The 17,685-nt window shown below is 36.7% G+C and overlaps 11 protein-coding genes across 11 annotated transcripts; 6 read left to right on the top strand and 5 right to left on the bottom strand.

The window, feature by feature from the left end:
* Nucleotides 1–199: 199 nt before the first annotated feature.
* Nucleotides 200–1,102, top strand: GGC1 (Ggc1p; the record flags this gene model as incomplete). The annotated part of the gene is made up of 1 exon (XM_003675573.1): nt 200–1,102. The coding sequence occupies one exon, from the start codon at nt 200–202 to the stop codon at nt 1,100–1,102; it is 903 nt and encodes a 300-aa protein (XP_003675621.1).
* Nucleotides 1,103–1,320: 218 nt separating this feature from the next.
* Nucleotides 1,321–1,962, top strand: MGT1 (methylated-DNA--protein-cysteine methyltransferase; the record flags this gene model as incomplete). The annotated part of the gene is made up of 1 exon (XM_003675572.1): nt 1,321–1,962. The coding sequence occupies one exon, from the start codon at nt 1,321–1,323 to the stop codon at nt 1,960–1,962; it is 642 nt and encodes a 213-aa protein (XP_003675620.1).
* A 117-nt stretch (nt 1,963–2,079) lies between these two features.
* On the bottom strand, nt 2,080–2,955 carry TRM8 (tRNA (guanine46-N7)-methyltransferase; the record flags this gene model as incomplete). The annotated part of the gene is made up of 1 exon (XM_003675571.1): nt 2,080–2,955. One exon carries the CDS (start codon nt 2,953–2,955, stop codon nt 2,080–2,082), a length of 876 nt encoding a protein of 291 aa, XP_003675619.1.
* A 196-nt stretch (nt 2,956–3,151) lies between these two features.
* Nucleotides 3,152–3,919, bottom strand: MRPL11 (mitochondrial 54S ribosomal protein uL10m; the record flags this gene model as incomplete). Its single annotated transcript, XM_003675570.1, has 1 exon — nt 3,152–3,919. The coding sequence occupies one exon, from the start codon at nt 3,917–3,919 to the stop codon at nt 3,152–3,154; it is 768 nt and encodes a 255-aa protein (XP_003675618.1).
* A 340-nt stretch (nt 3,920–4,259) lies between these two features.
* ACK1 (Ack1p) lies at nt 4,260–5,849 on the top strand (the record flags this gene model as incomplete). Its single annotated transcript, XM_003675569.1, has 1 exon — nt 4,260–5,849. The coding sequence occupies one exon, from the start codon at nt 4,260–4,262 to the stop codon at nt 5,847–5,849; it is 1,590 nt and encodes a 529-aa protein (XP_003675617.1).
* A 212-nt stretch (nt 5,850–6,061) lies between these two features.
* NCAS0C02600 (uncharacterized protein) lies at nt 6,062–6,604 on the bottom strand (the record flags this gene model as incomplete). The annotated part of the gene is made up of 1 exon (XM_003675568.1): nt 6,062–6,604. One exon carries the CDS (start codon nt 6,602–6,604, stop codon nt 6,062–6,064), a length of 543 nt encoding a protein of 180 aa, XP_003675616.1.
* A 641-nt stretch (nt 6,605–7,245) lies between these two features.
* Nucleotides 7,246–8,253, top strand: HEM3 (hydroxymethylbilane synthase; the record flags this gene model as incomplete). The annotated part of the gene is made up of 1 exon (XM_003675567.1): nt 7,246–8,253. One exon carries the CDS (start codon nt 7,246–7,248, stop codon nt 8,251–8,253), a length of 1,008 nt encoding a protein of 335 aa, XP_003675615.1.
* A 161-nt stretch (nt 8,254–8,414) lies between these two features.
* On the bottom strand, nt 8,415–10,553 carry YCX1 (Ycx1p; the record flags this gene model as incomplete). Its single annotated transcript, XM_003675566.1, has 1 exon — nt 8,415–10,553. The coding sequence occupies one exon, from the start codon at nt 10,551–10,553 to the stop codon at nt 8,415–8,417; it is 2,139 nt and encodes a 712-aa protein (XP_003675614.1).
* Nucleotides 10,554–10,807: 254 nt separating this feature from the next.
* On the bottom strand, nt 10,808–12,325 carry GLE1 (nucleoporin GLE1; the record flags this gene model as incomplete). The annotated part of the gene is made up of 1 exon (XM_003675565.1): nt 10,808–12,325. One exon carries the CDS (start codon nt 12,323–12,325, stop codon nt 10,808–10,810), a length of 1,518 nt encoding a protein of 505 aa, XP_003675613.1.
* Nucleotides 12,326–12,478: 153 nt separating this feature from the next.
* CWC2 (active spliceosome conformation promoter CWC2) lies at nt 12,479–13,432 on the top strand (the record flags this gene model as incomplete). The annotated part of the gene is made up of 1 exon (XM_003675564.1): nt 12,479–13,432. The coding sequence occupies one exon, from the start codon at nt 12,479–12,481 to the stop codon at nt 13,430–13,432; it is 954 nt and encodes a 317-aa protein (XP_003675612.1).
* A 398-nt stretch (nt 13,433–13,830) lies between these two features.
* Nucleotides 13,831–17,667, top strand: SWI1 (Swi1p; the record flags this gene model as incomplete). Its single annotated transcript, XM_003675563.1, has 1 exon — nt 13,831–17,667. The coding sequence occupies one exon, from the start codon at nt 13,831–13,833 to the stop codon at nt 17,665–17,667; it is 3,837 nt and encodes a 1,278-aa protein (XP_003675611.1).
* Between the last annotated feature and the right edge of the window lie 18 nt (nt 17,668–17,685).

Raw genomic sequence — 17,685 nt, 5'->3', positions numbered from 1 at the left:
CGCATATAAACACGTATTTACATAGAACTAACATTATATAGGATCCATTGATTCATTTGAGTCATTGTTGCGAATTGCCGCGCAGAAAATGAAAATAAAAAATTTTTGTCGAGAATCTCGATGAGATTGTTTACAACTAACGTTACACAATTGTAGATTGGTTACCATATCCATTAATAGATCTAACGACCCACCAACCATGGCCTCAAACGATAGAAAGCAATCAGGTGTTGCCCGTCTCCTAGGTTCTGCCTCTGCAGGTATCCTAGAAATCGGTGTATTCCATCCAGTTGATACCATCTCTAAAAGATTGATGTCCAATCACACCAAGATTGGTAACTCTCATGAGTTAAACCGTGTTATTTTCCGTGAACATTTTAGCGAACCATTGGGAAAGAGATTATTCACCTTGTTTCCTGGGTTGGGTTATGCAGCTTCCTACAAGGTCTTGCAAAGAGTTTATAAGTACGGTGGGCAACCATTTGCTAATGAATTCTTAAATAAGCACTATAAAAAAGATTTCGATAGTGCCTTTGGGGAGAAGACTGGTAAGGCCATGAGATCTGCTACTGCTGGTTCCTTGATTGGTATTGGTGAAATTGTCTTATTGCCATTAGATGTCTTGAAAATTAAGAGACAAACTAATCCAGAAGCTTTCAAAGGTAGAGGGTTCGTTAAGATCTTGAAGGATGAAGGTATATTTAATTTGTATAGAGGTTGGGGCTGGACTGCTGCTAGAAATGCACCAGGTTCCTTTGCTCTATTTGGTGGTAATGCCTTTGCTAAGGAATACATCTTGGGTTTAGAAGATTACTCTCAAGCTTCCTGGAGTCAAAACTTTATTTCATCCATTGTAGGTGCATCATGTTCTTTAATTGTCTCAGCACCATTGGATGTCATTAAGACCAGAATTCAAAATAGAAGTTTTGACAATCCAGAAACTGGGTTGACTATTGTGAAGAATACTTTCAAGAATGAAGGTATCACTGCCTTTTTCAAGGGGTTGACTCCTAAATTATTGACTACTGGTCCCAAGTTAGTGTTTTCCTTTGCTCTTGCTCAATCTTTGATTCCAAAGTTTGACTCTTTATTGAGTAAATAATTAATGAAGAGAGGAAAGGCGGACTAATAATGAACTAATAAATGTGGGAGTGTGTAATACAGGTGGGACGTATAAATATATAACATTAAAGTATTTGTAAATATATAAACAAAAATGAAAAATATATTGAAAGTTTACGCGTTATTATTATTTTATCTTTGAAAAGTTTGGCGTTCTTAATCTAACACCTCAACAGATCAAACCAGGTAAGACATCATATGAATAAGTCAAAAATGAAAGATATGAAAGAGGAAGTGGTAAGATTTTCCTTCTTGAAGGAAGGAGAATTTTACATCTTGATAATAACTAGAGAAAAAACTGGGAAACTTATCTATTCTTCATTATACACTAACAAAGCCTATCTAATTAAAGAAGCCAAATCAGATTTCAAAAAACTTTCTAAGAAAAATGGTATCAGATATGTAATGGAACCTTCCTCCCCTGATGATAAGTTAATGAAGTTGCTTCATGAGAAGTTTATACGGTTAGTAGATGCCCGTAAACGGGGTGAGGATACTATTGACGATCTTGACATGCCCTATGAGTATATATTTGGAACTCAATTCCAAAGAGCCGCCTGGGATGGAATGCTCCAAGTTAACATAGGGCATACTATCACGTACGGGGAACTTTCTACTCGATTGGGAATGGGAACAAAGGGTGCAAGAGCCATTAGATCCGCATGCAACCAAAATAAAATTCCCTTGTTTGTTCCATGTCATCGAATAATGGGCAAGTCAGGGGAAATGACAGGGTTCCGATGGGGGATTCCGATAAAGAAGGTGTTATTGATGAGAGAACAAGAAGCTTTCGAAAAGACATTTAAGACTGAAGATATAAAACTGGAGCTAAATTTATAAATGGATTTTTATTATTGTTTTGGTTTGTTATTTACATATCTATGTAACACTTACATTTTATTTTACAATGAGTTTTAAATTTTAGTATTTTACTTATTCCACCATGAACTTATTCATTTAAATGATAGTTGGGTTTGGTAATCTCTTAAAACAAGCCACAAACTTATCACCTTTCTTTCTTTCCACTTTTTTCCCTTCTTCTGTAGCATTTCTCATTATCTGGACACATGTATCATTATTTTCCCATTCCTCACTTAATCTTTCAAATAAAGGATGTTCTTCTAAATGCTTTACCATCCAAAGATGTAAATCTTCCACATCGGTGATAGTGTAAATGACACCTCCTTCCTTCAAAACATAGGCATATTCACTCAAAAGAGTATTGGTAATAATTCTCGCCTTGTGCTTCCTTTGTTTGAAGTGAGGATCAGGGAAACAGAAGAACATTTTCTCCAATTGTGATTTTTCAAAAAAATTTGGTAGGAATTTCATTGCATTACCCCTCAAGACATTAATATTTCTGTATTTTAGATTATCTTTGTTTTGAGCTCTTAGAGCAATGATTCTATCCTCCACGTAATTGGTCACTTGAACTCTAATTTCCATACCTAATATTAAATTTTCAGGAAATGCTGGTGATAGGTCTACAAGAAGACCACCGAACCCACAACCAATGTCAGCAATTGTGACCTTTTTAGTCATCTCCCCCGTCGCCTCATCCTGGAGATGTGGATATAATTTAGCCCAATCCATTTCTGCAGGCGAAGCGGGGTACTCTAATTGATGGTCTGAGAATGGGTTGGAATGAGCTCTTTGACGGTAAAATCTCTTTTTGGGTAGTTCAATGATATCTTTGTGGGCCTTGTCATCTTTGGTGGAGAGTGAGGCTTCATCGATCTTAACATGCTTTAGCTCCTTTCTGTTTTCCTCTTTGTTGACACGGTATGCGTAACGTTTGGAGCCTGGGTCATGTGATAGTGGCTTGGTCTTCATATTGTGTTGCTTTGATGCGATGGATGGATTGCAGTTAGTTGGTACAGTGAAATACGAGTAAAATTTTTTTTTCAGCTCATTGAATGTTAATTTTTCATTATCGGTCTATTAGAAAAAAGTAAAAATATTAGCATAGATAGCTGAGACAGCGACTGACTGGGAGATAGAAAATAGACGCCAGTGGTTAGAATGTTATTTATTGAGATGGTTTGTTGTTGTTGTCATGATGTGATTGTAGAGTCAAGTACAAGGATTGCGAGGCTTGCTGTAGAGTTTGGGTCAAGCCCAGACCACCTTGTACTTGTAACATAGACACCAATTGAGCATGCAATTGATCCTTAGAGGGCAAAGTCTTGAACGTATTCAACTGTTGTAGAGAATAAGCTTCGTTATCTACTTTAGCACCAAGAATGAACAATTTATCCTGTGCGGAAGCCAACAGCTTAAATAGTTTAGCAATATTTGCCGGAGTAGTCTCACTGTATGCAATGGCCGCAGTGGGACCCTTGAATAGGGGAAGAAGAGGATGATCTTTATATTTATCTTTGCTCGAGAGCGGACGACATGGATCCTCTTGCTTGGAATTCTTTAAATACACTTGAAATAACCTATTTCTCAACTTGGTCATTGTTCCACCAGTCTCCTTTATCTTTTCTCTAAATAAATGGTCCTCCCGTTTCAGTAGGTTGTTGTAATGGACAAAGACGACCAATGGGTTTGATTCCATTAAGCTCTTATAGGAGTCGACTAGGTACGTCTTACGAGATGTTAGCGGCTTCACTGTGACACGCTTCTGTTTATCCCTACTGATCTTCAAAGCATTATTTGATCCATCAGTGCTTGATTGTTGGACAGCAGCATATGATCTTGTCCAGGGGAAACTGTAAGTTAGAGATTTGACTCCCGAGAGAGGTAGACGTGCTGAAGCGACACGACGAGTGGATACCAACAGGGAAAGGGACATTACTTGGATTATCAATGGGTAGTGTTGAGCCAGACGCGGATATTTTATCAATGGTTCGTTCGCTTCTAGTAGTTGTTAGTAGTTGTTGTTCGTCAATATCGCTTTTCGGTTTTTCATCCCATTCCCACAATTAACTAATTCCTTGAGCAAGAACAAGAACACGAAGCTTTTGCCATAAAACCGAGTTCAAACAAGACAATTTACTCATCAATCTCATCATATACAACGACATCCTGTCGACACAATCACCAATTACGTATTACACGTTGCTCCGATCCAAAAGGCTTTCTATCTGTTGGAAACAGAAGAATTGAACTGAACAATTACAAGGAAATATACAATGATGCAGAGAGGTGATCGAACAGCAAGGGAACCACACCCAGACCCCTATGCGAAACATATAAATATGTACCCACAATCCAATATACAGCACACTAAAAATGCAAATACTCAAAACTCAAACAGTGCTCCTTATCCAATCGATGATATGGGCCAGAGTTCCCTTCCTCCTCCTGTGACTTCAAGTTCAAATGTTCGTCCACCGATGCTGATGAAGAATACTGATGCTTCTATGTCTTCTTTATCCTTCCATTTGCAAAATTTATCTGTTAATGAACAAAAGAAAGAAAGTCCAAAATCTCTGGACCCTTATGATGTTCCATTTCAGTTTAAAGATGAGATACAGAGTAATCCATCACCACAAAAGCCACAATTAAATGCTAAACGAATACAACAAGAAGAGAAAATTGGAACGTCACAGGATGCGGTAGAATATCGTAGACTTTACGAATTAATAATAAAGGATACACCTACATTCACACCAACGCTACAAATGCAATGGTGTGAAACATTACTCCTGTATTCGTTCAAGGAAGACTTTATAGCAAATTATAATATAAATGCTGAAAAATTACCAAGGACTTTGAACTCTTCAGAGTCAATAAAAAATCAAAAAATATTCTTGGAACATTCCTTTAAAGTATTAACTAAGTTAATTCAATTGAAATATCCACAAGCCATTTATTTAATGGGTACGCTGTACTCTCATCAACCATATTTGCAAGGTATTAAGAACAAAAACATTGTATCCAAAAATGATCTAAAGGCTCTACAGTATTACATGAAGGCGGCCAATTTAAATCATTCAGATTCATGTTACAGGACTGCAATATCATTTGAGTACCAGAAGGGAACACCACCTACATGTGCTAAGGAGAAATGCTTACAAATGTCATTACAATATTATGAACTAGGAGCTCAATTAAATAGTCAGGCTTGTATGTACAAATTAGGGATGGCATATCTGTATGGTTTAGAAAAGGAACCTACGCTGTATCCGGCCAGAGACATCAGATTATCTGTAAGCTATTTCCAAAAATGTAATACTGCACAATCCAATTATGAATTAGGAAAATTTTATGAGCAAACGACGTTGCCCATACCGATACAAAATGATTTACAATCACAAGGGATAATACGAGATAGTAATCTAGCATTACGATATTATCACGAGTCCGCCACTAAATTCAATTATCCGCTGGCACAATGGAAGTTAGGCCATTGTTATGAATTAGGTGAACTATCCCTTCCAATTGATGCACAAAAATCAATTGCTTGGTATCATAAGGCAGCTACGCCAAGAGACTCTTCACAAAAGGGGAATCCCATGGCTATGCTGGCTATTTCAGGTTGGTATTTAACTGGTGCACCAGGTGTATTAAAGCCCAACTATAATGAATCCTTTCAATGGTTATATCGATCTGAGAAGATTTCAGAAGGGAAATTACCAAGAGTGGAGTTTATATTGGGTTCATACTATGCCAATGGTATTGGTTGTGATCGAAATCTGAATTTAGCCAAGATACATTTCCAAATTGCTGCCAATTTGGGGTTCTTACGAGCCATTGAGGCTTTAAAAAGGTTTAATTGACTCATTGAAGCAAGAATATATAATTGGTTTTGTTTTGTAACGCTATGTAATCATAATACTAAAAACATATAAAACTAATCGTAAAACATTAACGGTTGTAAAATAGGGAAGTTTCTAACCTTCCATTTTCGTATTTCCCTGTTGAAATCCTCTAAAGTGGTTACAAGTACCGGTTTTCTAATGAGTTTCCAGCTCATGCTCCAATTCAGAATTCAAAGACTCGATCCCCTCTGGTCTAAGATCAGAATGATCGTTTTTACCGACAAGATTGGAAAGTGGGGACCCCAATTTCTCCAAGTAAACTTTAGACTTCTCACCGGCTTCATTAGTAAATTCTTTAGTGGTTCTCTTTGTAAATTCCACCCATGATTCACGGCTACATCAATATCCTTCTCAAAGATCTTCAAAATGAATGGCACAGTGAACAGGAAGAAGACACCCATAAAACACATAGCCCAAAGGGAAACAAATTTCCCAACCTTATGCATGATGAAGAACAAGACCCCGTATTCAATGGTTCGTTTGGGCTCATGTGCAAACACCAAACGTCTTAGGCCCTGCTGTAAGGGTGGAATTGTGTCCAGGATGGAGTTGACCCTTGGCTCTATGTACCTTACCATGTCCGGACATACCTGTGGTGCCATTTGGGTCCTTATCCCCTTCCCCAGGGTTAAACTGGTGATAAATTCTAACAATGAAGTAATGAATAAGACAGTGTAGCCTATTTTTAAAAAGAAAGTCACCGGATTGATCATCTTGAAGAAGATGAGGGTAAATAAGGTGGCTGTAAATTATTTGGCTGACCTTTGAGGGTGTCTCCAATAGATTAGACTTTCCAATTTATTCAAGTTTGCATATTTGGATGGTTTGTGTGTAGGGACATCTGATTGAAAATGTGACTCCATCATCTTTATTTCGTGGCCATTTTTGAGGGAAAAAGAGGGAAGTAATACTGTATGAACCTGACCGCAACCCTTCCCTATATATATATGAACAAGAAGTATATACATCCATCCATTTTGAAGGGGAAATAATAAAGTACCTTGCCAAGAGAAATTTCATGTAAAGAAATGCATCAAACAGCCGTTCATCTATTGTCGCAAGCCCTAAAGGCCGTGTAAAATGATTTTAAAGCCCTGGTAATGCAAGCCCTAATTTAGAAAGTGATCGTTCATCGTATAAAATCTGTAACCCTACTTCTCTGCGGTAGTTTCTGTGCCATCTCAACTTTGCCGCAACAATTGGTCGAGTAATATGGTTAAATTCTCAAATCTGACACTTAATTCAAGTTGAAACATTGATAGGTAACGATCAGCAATTGCCACGTATAAAGCTGACACTGCCATCACACTAAAATTTTACTGCTGGTCAGCTTTCTCCTTGAACACTGCAAACCATGAATGAACAAGAAGAGCACCATACAATAAATATTGGGGGCAGACGATCCAAGTTGGCCGTAGTGCAATCCCATCAAGTACAGAAACTAATAGAATCGCATTTCCCACAATACAAATGTCCTGTTTTTTCATCACAAACCTTGGGGGACCAAATCCAATTTAAACCTTTGTATTCATTTGGCGGTAAGGCACTTTGGACGAAGGAACTGGAAGACTTATTGTACGGTGATGCTAACGATGAGTCTGTAACTAGACTGGATTTAATTGTACATTCATTGAAAGATATGCCTACTTTGTTACCCGATGGTTTCGAATTAGGGGGAATCACTAAGAGAGTGGATCCATCAGATTGTCTCGTTATGGCAGCTGGGTCCCCATATTCCATGTTGGATGACTTGCCTGAGGGGTCCATTGTAGGAACATCATCAGTGAGAAGATCTGCACAGTTGAAGAGAAAATTCCCTCATCTGAAGTTCCAAAGTATTAGAGGGAACATTCATACAAGATTGGAAAAATTGGATGCTCCTGAAAGCGAATTCAAATGCATTATCCTTGCTGCTGCAGGACTTATTAGAATGGGATTGGAAGACAGAATAACGCAAACTTTTGATTCTAGCATCATGTATCATGCTGTCGGACAAGGTGCGTTAGGACTGGAAATTAGAAAAAACGATAAGAAGATATTGGGTATCTTGGACAAAGTTTGCGATTTGGAGACGACTGTTTGTTGTTTGGCTGAACGACAATTGATGAGAACTCTAGAAGGTGGTTGTTCAATCCCCATTGGTGTAGAGTCCAATTACGATACTTCAACTAAAAAATTGTTATTAAAGGCCATTGTTGTGGACGTGGATGGTAAGGAAGCAGTGGAAGATTCCATTGAACTGACCATAAAAGATATTAAACGTGATTCTATGGCATGTGGGAAAAAATTAGCTGAAAATATGATTGCTAATGGTGCTAAGAAAATTTTAGATGAAATTAATCTGGATAGAGTTACTCAGTAGATTAATTTCATTTCTTTTTATCTCCTCCCTCATTCGCCCTTACTTGTATATATAGCATTGATGTCTCCTGTTTTGTTTTATTGTGTTATGTTCTAATCTTTCTATAATAATGTATAACTATCTTAATTAACGCACTTAATTACTTATTTACATACCCAATTTTATGAATTGATCTCTACATATATGTTAATAACAAGAACTACACAATACAATAGTATTAACAACGTTGAAATTTTTCTATCAATGGTCCAATTATTCAACGGTACTCCAATGGATAATATTAAAAATGCAATTACAATTCCAAGACAACTGAAAAATAAATTATAATCAGCATCAAACTCAATCTTGTACTTCCAAAAGGATAAATTATCATCTGACCTATAATATCTCTTAAGCATGATTAATATCCCATCAAATCCAATTCCAAACAGAAATGATAAAAGGGGACTACCAAAACAGGCACCCAGGGCAATGTCTACAATACCAATCTTAACGAAGGTAACATTAGAGATTAAATCACCAATGGAATTTCCCCAGGCAAATATTGTTAGCCCTAATATACTTTCTGATATATGGAACATTTCTACCCACTTGGTTAATGTCTGCACAACTAGATGAACTTGATAGGAAATTGTAACAAGTGACATAATAAACCCCATGATCGATATAATTTCAGAATTATATTTGACAATTCCATATTTCCATCTCCAAATAAGAATAATTGAAACGAAAATACTAGACACAATGGCTAAAATAGGTACTTCCTCGGAAACGAAATAGGAGGAAACTATCGGTGACATGGACAATTGAAATAGCTGTAGAATATCCATTGGAATATCAGGAATGAGCCCAGAATAAGTTACCTCTCGTAAAGGTATCAGTAAATGTAGATAGAGAGAGATTGGAGTAACAAATACCAAAGTGAAAAATTCAGAATTAGAAAAATATACTGACGAGGTGCATTCATCTGATACTAAGTAGTAATGCAATTTGGACACTCTAGATAAGTTAGATATTATCTCGGTAGACATAACAGACGATGCTAAAGGACTAGTTGGTGCGTTACCAGTTACAGCATCCTGTGGGTCAATAGCACCGTAATAATTAGTGCACAAGTCAGGAATGTGATCAGAACTGGGGAATTTATGAGCTGGGGGTCTTGTTTTGGGGAGGTTTAAATACTTAGGTGGTTCTGATTTATTAGACACTGTACTCGATAAGACATCTTGTTCTTCGGGGCGTGATGGTATAATCACATGAGGAGAGTCTAGCTTTCGTGATTGTGCTACGGGTTCCTGATATGATACAGTTCTTCTTTGTAAACCAACTCTTTCTCCATCCGTTGCTAATGCATTTTCATCCTCATCTTCTACTTCGGAACCAACAACAGTATCTGAAATTAATGGTTTCTTATTTGATAACCTTTCATTTTCCCATACTTGCAAGCAATCATCTAAACTCATCTTAACCCATCCATGGTAAGTTGACCTAATCTGCTTTCTTATTCTTTTCTTAAGATCTGACCTTCTCTGCTGAATACCTTGAACGAATCTACTCATATTTCTCTCATGCCCACTTTGATTTGGTGTGAGGTCATGACTTGACGAACTATCGAAATTAAGGGAAGGAAGTAATTTCATGGCACTTTTATGCATGAAAACTAATCGTATCACATACAAACAATAGAATATTACCATGGTAACACATTCCCAAAACTCTAATTCTTCGTTATACAGAAATGCACAGCAAATTATAATCATAATAATAAACACAGCCAAATCTTGAACATAATTAGTTCTATCATAGCTTATAAGTTCATGCTTTTCCTGGTCACATTTTTGTGTAGAATTTATATCAATACCTCTCTCAACATTAATCTCACTTTTGGATGAGCATACATGAATCTTATTTCCGACGAGGCCCATCGATCCAATGACCACAGTAAGAAGAAAAAATATTCCACCTACCAATTCACCTAATGCCAGGGCAGTCACATGTGAATTCATAGATTGATAAGTGCTGGTAATATCGGGAATAGCATTGCCCAAGGCTAATAAAGTCATTCCAGATATTCTATCAGAGATATGCAATATATCCCTTGAAATATGGGATAATGAAGGAGTTAAGAAATCAGCTGTAACGAGGCCCAGAATAATAAAACTGGCAATTAATATTAGAGGAGAAACGTAGAACTCCCAAAGATTGGTAAAATGCAGCCTGAATCTCCATGAAATAATGAATATTGTAATGTTTGTCGTGTAGATTCCAATGACGAAAAGCCATCTTTGAAATTTATTCATTTTACCTTATCTCGTCAGTCGAAAGAAGTTTGATTGTTTTTAATTAAACTTGCTCGTGATCCATCTTCTTCAAATACTATTGACGTTGTTCTGTTTTGAAAGACAGGGCTTGTGTAAAATAGGGAAGCGTTAAGTGGCTATGCATTTATCATTATTGTTATATATGAAAATGAAAAAAAAAAAAGCATTTATTATTACGCGATGACATATTCATCATGACAGTACATACTCTATAAGAAACTTTGTTTATTAAATCAGGCTTCCATTTCTGGGAATGATTTCAGCTGGCCCATTTGCCATTCCTCCATTAGGATTCTTAATCTGGCAGCCCCAGAGTATTTATGTTCTGCCACAACATTTGTTAAGTCATCACCTAACAATTGCAACAGTTTGGCACCCTGGTTCGCATATGCTTGTAAGAACTCTGCTGCTGACGCATCCCACCAGTTCCCAATGACTATAAAATGTGTATTCGTGAGAAGATCCAAGGAAGTATTACATATTCTGGCTAACATTTGCCATGATTTTGTTATCGGTAGTGGGTGGGAGTGAGAAGTAATAAATTCTTGTGGCAACGGTAATCTTGTTAGCACAGAAAATAAAGTCATCATCCCACCCATTCTTTCACTGTATGAAGATTCATCCTCCCATTTATCTTCAGAATTTCTTTTCCACCCCATATTGATTCTTCCCTTTTCTGTGTCAATCTTGCAAGTGAAACCGATTACATAGGGGCATTTCTTCACAAATCTAGCCATGAGTAAATCCTTCAATTCGGGATAAGTTATAAGTAATGAAAGGATTAATTTACCTAGAGGTAATGCAGATTCAGGTTTCACTCTAACTTCTGTTTCTGCCTGGTGCACAGCAGCTTTGGCTATAAAATTTAATATCCATTGATAAGCTAATGAGTTTGCCTTGGTTTGATCAATAAGTTGTATTAAATCAGCTTTAATGTTCATTAATTGTTGGTTACTGTTTGTTAATTGACCAAACTTTGGGTTAATTTTCCTCTTGTGACGCGATATTGTATTTCTTAAATCTTTATCTGAGTCCTTAACAGGTTGTACTATGTCTTTCTTGATTGATGCAATTTTCTCTTTATATGACCAGAATAATTTGTCAATGGCAGCAAAATCAGTCATTGATTGATTTTGTTTGGCGGCCGTTTCCCTCGCTTGACGTTCTTGTTCTTCAGCAGCCTTCTTTGCTTTTAATTCTTGTTCCTCTTTAGCCTTTTGTTGGGCAGCCAACTCCAGAGCCTTTTGCTTCTCTTGAGCCAGTTTTTCCTTGGCTAACTGTTCCTCCTTTATCTTTTGTAACCTTATTCTTTCTTGTTCCTGTTCTCTTTTCTTAGCCTCTTCAGCTTCTCGTCTCTTTTGTTCCTCTAGGATTCGTCGTTTTTTCTCTTTAATATTGTTAATCTGTTCCATGTTAATTAGCAATTGCTTTTCCAACTTATCATTAATGGAATCCTGTAAGGCAACGCCCAGACTCTTGACATCGAAAGCATCTCTTTGTTCCTCAGTGTCGATCTTTCCAGTAGCTCTTGTAGAAGATGCTGAGGATAAAGGACGACGATAATAATGACCACGATGATGCATATCCCATTGTGGCAACCTTGTTTTCAAATTCAAATTGCTCAACATCGTCAGGAAATCATCATCCAGTTTCAATTCTTCATCGTCATCGTCGCTGGGAAGTGATTCCAAATTGGTGGGTACCTCTTCGTCCGTGGTAGCATCCAATGCCTCGTCGAGATTGAACCTCATATCGATACGGTTATCGTTTGTTGTGCTTTGGGGTTTTGCCTTGTTCAATGGTTGATTTTCCAGATTGAAAAATTTCACTTAATTACAGAATAGTTAATATACGAAGAGAAGAGACAAAAAATAGACAGAACAAGAAAACAATACCTATAAAAGATGTCGTCCTGGAGAGATAAACCTGCCAGAATACAAGTAAAGGAGAAGGATCTCCCGAGTACGATTCCACAACAGAACGGGTTAAGTTTCAACGTATGGTACAATAAGTGGTCCCAAGGTGGATCTGGTAATGGTGGAGACCGATTTGTTAATCCTTTCAAATTGGAACCCACTTTGCATTCTGGATTAACGTTGGGTGATAAGGAGGGTAGTCGTGTGTTTTGTCTTTATTTTGCCAAGGGGATGTGTTGTTTGGGCAAGAAATGTCATTATCTTCATCATGTTCCCGATGAGGAGGATAATTTGAAATTAAAAGGTAATGATGTGTTGGACTGCTTTGGTAGAGAGAAATTTTCCAGTTATAGAGATGATATGGGTGGTGTTGGTTCGTTTTTGAAGTTGAATAGAAGTTTGTATGTGGGTGGTATTAGTGGCGCTATTAACAATAAGACGAATTTAAAACCTAGTCAAATTGAGAGTAGAATACGGTTTACGTTTGGCAAATTGGGAGACGTGGAGAGTGTGAGGTATATAGCAGACAAGAATTGTGCGTTTGTTAAATACCGATACCCGATGAATGCAGAGTTTGCTAAGGAATGCATGAGCAATCAGACTTTATTACTATCTAGTGATCCTGAATGGGAGCAGAGAAAAGAGGGGTCCGGTTTACTGGTGAAATGGGCCAATGAGGATCCTGATCCGGAGGCTCAAAAGAGAGAAATGCAAGAGAAGACGCAGGAAACGTTACGAACCATGGTGAATTTACTACAGAAGCACGAAGAAAAGCAGCAGCAGCAGCAGCAGAGGAATATTGTCATAGAGGAGGCAGGTAGCGACGATACTGACAGGTTGTTCGATAGGACCGTGCTGGACAAGTTGCAATTAAAGATGAGCAAGAGCAAGAGAAACCACAGTGCTCTTCGAGATAGAATACACAAGATCATGAATAAATAAACAATAGATAAATAGATTATGTAATCGAGAGGGACAAAAAGGGCCAGAGGGACAAAAAGAGGGACAGTATTTGACCCCATTTGACCCTTTGGCCCCTTTTGGCCACACCCACAACCCGTTTTTGCCTAATCCGGTAATCAATATCCCAAAGGGGCAATATCCGAAATATTCAACTGAAAAAACAACAACGCAATATGGAATGAAAAAAATAAAGTAATAGAAACTTCATTTGGCGAATATTACTCAGAAGGTAATAACCTCAGCTCATCTCCGTATTTCTGCGTCCCTTTACTGCAGATCTATCGATATCCCTAAATCTGACACATTCTCGTCGCTCCCGTTTGCTTTGCTCTGCTCTTCTCTCCTCATAGTCCCTACAATTCATTCACCCTTCTAGTATGGACCTCTTTAATGCAAACACGTCGCCAGCAAATATATTCAATAACAATAATAATAATGCCGCCGCCGCTAACACTCCCGCTAGTAAAAATGATGAACTAACAACAACCGCTGATGAGTTCATGAATTTCATGGATTCAAAACAATCCTATTCACAACCATTCGACACAGATTCATTCAATGAAAACAATAACCAACAGTTCCCCGGCGGAACAACAAATAGTAACCAATCGCCAGCCATGACAATGGCCTCTCCATTCGAATCAAATAATAATAATAATAATAATAATACGGGCAGTCTGTCGCCACAGGCTATACTAGCAAGAAATTCTATCATTGACCAACAGGCATTCTCGAACGTCAACACGCCGACTGCTGCTGTACCCATAAATCCAAGAACATCGGCAACTCCGCAACAGGTGTTGATGATGAACAATAATAATGCTGTCAAGATGGATAGATCGCCTTCTCTCAATTCACAAAACGAATTCCAAGCACAACAATCTAATAATAATAATAATAATAATAATAATATCCCTTCTAATATAACAAACGCTAACAATATAAATAATTCAAATATAAACTTGATGAACTCATCAAACTCAAACGCTCCAACACCAACAGCAAATAATGCATTTGTCGGAAGAGCAGCCATGTTTGCAGCTTTGCAAAACACCAACGCCAATAATAACAATAACAATAATACGGCGACTATACCGACATCTTCTTCATCACCAAATCAACAGGAACAATTACATCTTCAGAATTTAAGAAAGAGACAGCAACAACAAGAACGTTTCTTAGCGTTACAGCAACAATTGCAACAACAGCAACAAACGAACCCGAATGCAACCAAGCAACAATTACAACAGAAACAACAAGAACGATTCTTGGCCTTGCAAAGAAAGTATCAGGAACAACAAATGTTACATCATCAACAACAGCAGCAGCAGCAGCAGCAACAACAATTACAACAGCAACAGCAACAACAACAACAACAACAACAACAATCCGCTGCTCAAACATCTCAATCACCCGTGCCCACTTCACAACTAAACCAGCAACAACAACAAGAGCAAAGACAACATCATAGAAATATTTTACAAAGTCTATCGCCCATATTACAACAACGTATCTCTAACGAATTAAACAATAAACAGTACGAGTTATTCATGAAATCATTGATTGAAAATTGTAAAAGATTGAATACACCTTTACAAACATTACCTATGATTGCTAACAGGCGTGTTAATCTGTATTATTTATATGCCATGGTCCAAAAATCTGGAGGCATTAATGCGATGGAACAAAATAATAATCAATGGGGGGTTATCGCTGAGAAATTATCGATCCCGACTAATGAGAATTTAAATGAAGTGATTCAACAATTAAAATTGATATATTTCAAAATATTGATCCCCTACGAAAAATATTTGATGACTAATGAAGGTATAAAGGAAACACAAGCAAAAAGAATATTCTTGCAACAATTCTTACAAGAAGTGTTGAAAAAGATTCAGCAATTTCCTCAGCAACAGCAACAGCAACAACAACAACAACAACAACAACAACAACAACAACAACAACAACAACAACAACAACAACAACAACAACAACAACAACAACAGCAGCAGCAGCAGCAGCAGCAGCAGCAGCAAATTCGTCAACCACAACAGAATGAAACAGTATCCAACGCATCAACGCCAGATATTATCTTTGCAAACAATAACGGTAAAAAGGTAGCCAAGAAACCAAGGAAGCCAAGGCAGAAGAAGAAAACCAAGAAGGAATTAGAACAAGAGCGCAAATTAAAGGAAGAAATGGAATTGAAACAACGTCAATTCATTGAAAATGAAAGATTAAAGCAAAAGCAATTGCTAGAATCAAAATTAAGAAAGGAATATGAATTGAAATTATCTCAACTGCCTAAAAAGTTTCAAAGAACCAAGATTAGAAATTATAGCGCTTTAAAGAGACCCATTGATTTAAATAATGGTTATGATATGAATTACATTTCTCAAATTGGTGAAAAAATTGATTCTAATAAACCCATCTTTCTCTTTGCTCCTGAATTAGGTGCTGTTAATTTGAGCGCATTATCAATGTCCATTCAGTCAAATAACTTGGCTGAAGTTAATACAGCATTGAATACGCTATTAGTGGTTAGTGCAGATTCACTTCTAAAGATACATTTAGATGATTGTTCCGAGTTATTAGATTCCCTCTGTCAATTGGGGATTACTTTATTGAATGAATTAAATGATGGCTCGAGCGTAAGTAGAGAAAAATTTACATTTTCTCAAAATTACCTCGAGGAAGCAGTTGTCACAGATCCTCATTTCACATCATATTCCAGAAATGAAGATTTATTGGACTCTGTCTTCAGGCAGTACACACAGAAGCATGAGGGCAACGATGTCACTGTAAAAGTGGATTCATTGACCGGGTTGGATTTAGAACAAACAATAAATGCCATCCCCACTCCAGCAAATACACCATTGCCGAACCAGAACAATGCAACCATTGATTTACTAGATAACGATATTGAAGATGATAAAACGGACGTCAACATAAAGGAAGAGATGAATTATCATAAGTGGGATTTATTAACAGAACCACTAAAATATAGAAAAGGACAAACTATTGATTTACAAACGCCATCATATTTGACGTCATTGAGAAATATTAGGGATGAAGTGGATACCATATTTACGAAGGTCACAAAAAGAGGTGCCGAAAACCTTCAAATATTAATCACAGATCAACTCTCTACCATTTCGATGATTTTAAGAAATTTTTCTTTCTCAGAAATTAATTCGAGATTAATCGCCAAGAATAGATTTTGGAAAAGATTCTTGTCAGACTTATTATGGTCGCTCTTTATTAATCCAGCAGAAAAATTTAAATTCCATAGAAAGTGTCTGAATTGTAAAAAAGATGTGATGTTAACGTTAACCAACACAGCTCATCTTTTAGAAATTGATTCTCATGTCGACCTTTTCTTTTTACTTATGTTAACCTTAAGTTTTGGTGAGCCTAAGAAATTGAATGGAAATTCAAACCAAATAACATATTCTGAATATTCACTAAATTGGGGGAAATATAATGCATTTAGTACGGATGTCTTAGCGAAATTGTTGTCATTAGGTTATCCCAATAGGACATTTCTTAAATCAATACTATTGAATTCTTTTGATATAAACGACTATAAAAATGTAAAGGATGTGGAAATTGCAAAAGTATTGATTAATAAGTACAATGGGGATGATAAGGGTAAGTTATTTAATGATTTGGTGTCGTTTCTGTTTTCTGCGATCCCATTCCAGCAATTAAGCACAAATCCAATTATTTTTGAGAATATTATTCCAATTGTTTCACAAACAATGATCTCGTTATTAGAGTTACTTAAATTTTTTAAAACAGATGATAATAAAAACAAAGATTCATTTCAAGGAAGAAAAAACTTACCTTTACTTTGGTTAAAGTCTGAGGAGAATATCGCATTGAATTTAAGAAGGCTAAATGAATTTGTCAACAACGTTACAATCAACTTGGAAAAATTCAATTTGGTTTATTTAAAAGATTTTTTGCCGATGTTAAGTTCAAGGTGTGTTCAATTATTAACAGAGCTAATTAAGAAATCGATAGAATTATCATCCTCGGAGACAGACAAAAGAACGATATACGATGAATTGATATCCATTACTAATTTATTGCCTGCAGAATCCGAGTTCTTGGCTATCTTATCAAATCCGTTAATTGATTTCCGCCTCATTGATCAAATGCAAAGACTATATGGTTTAAGAAATGAAATTATATCTAATTGTAATATCTAAATAAAAAATATATACAGT

Source organism: Naumovozyma castellii, chromosome 3 (assembly GCF_000237345.1).
Source record: "Naumovozyma castellii chromosome 3, complete genome".
NCBI classification, from domain to species: Eukaryota; Fungi; Ascomycota; class Saccharomycetes; order Saccharomycetales; family Saccharomycetaceae; genus Naumovozyma; species Naumovozyma castellii.
Note: the sequence above shows the minus strand (reverse complement) of the source record. Positions and strands in the feature narration are given on the sequence as shown.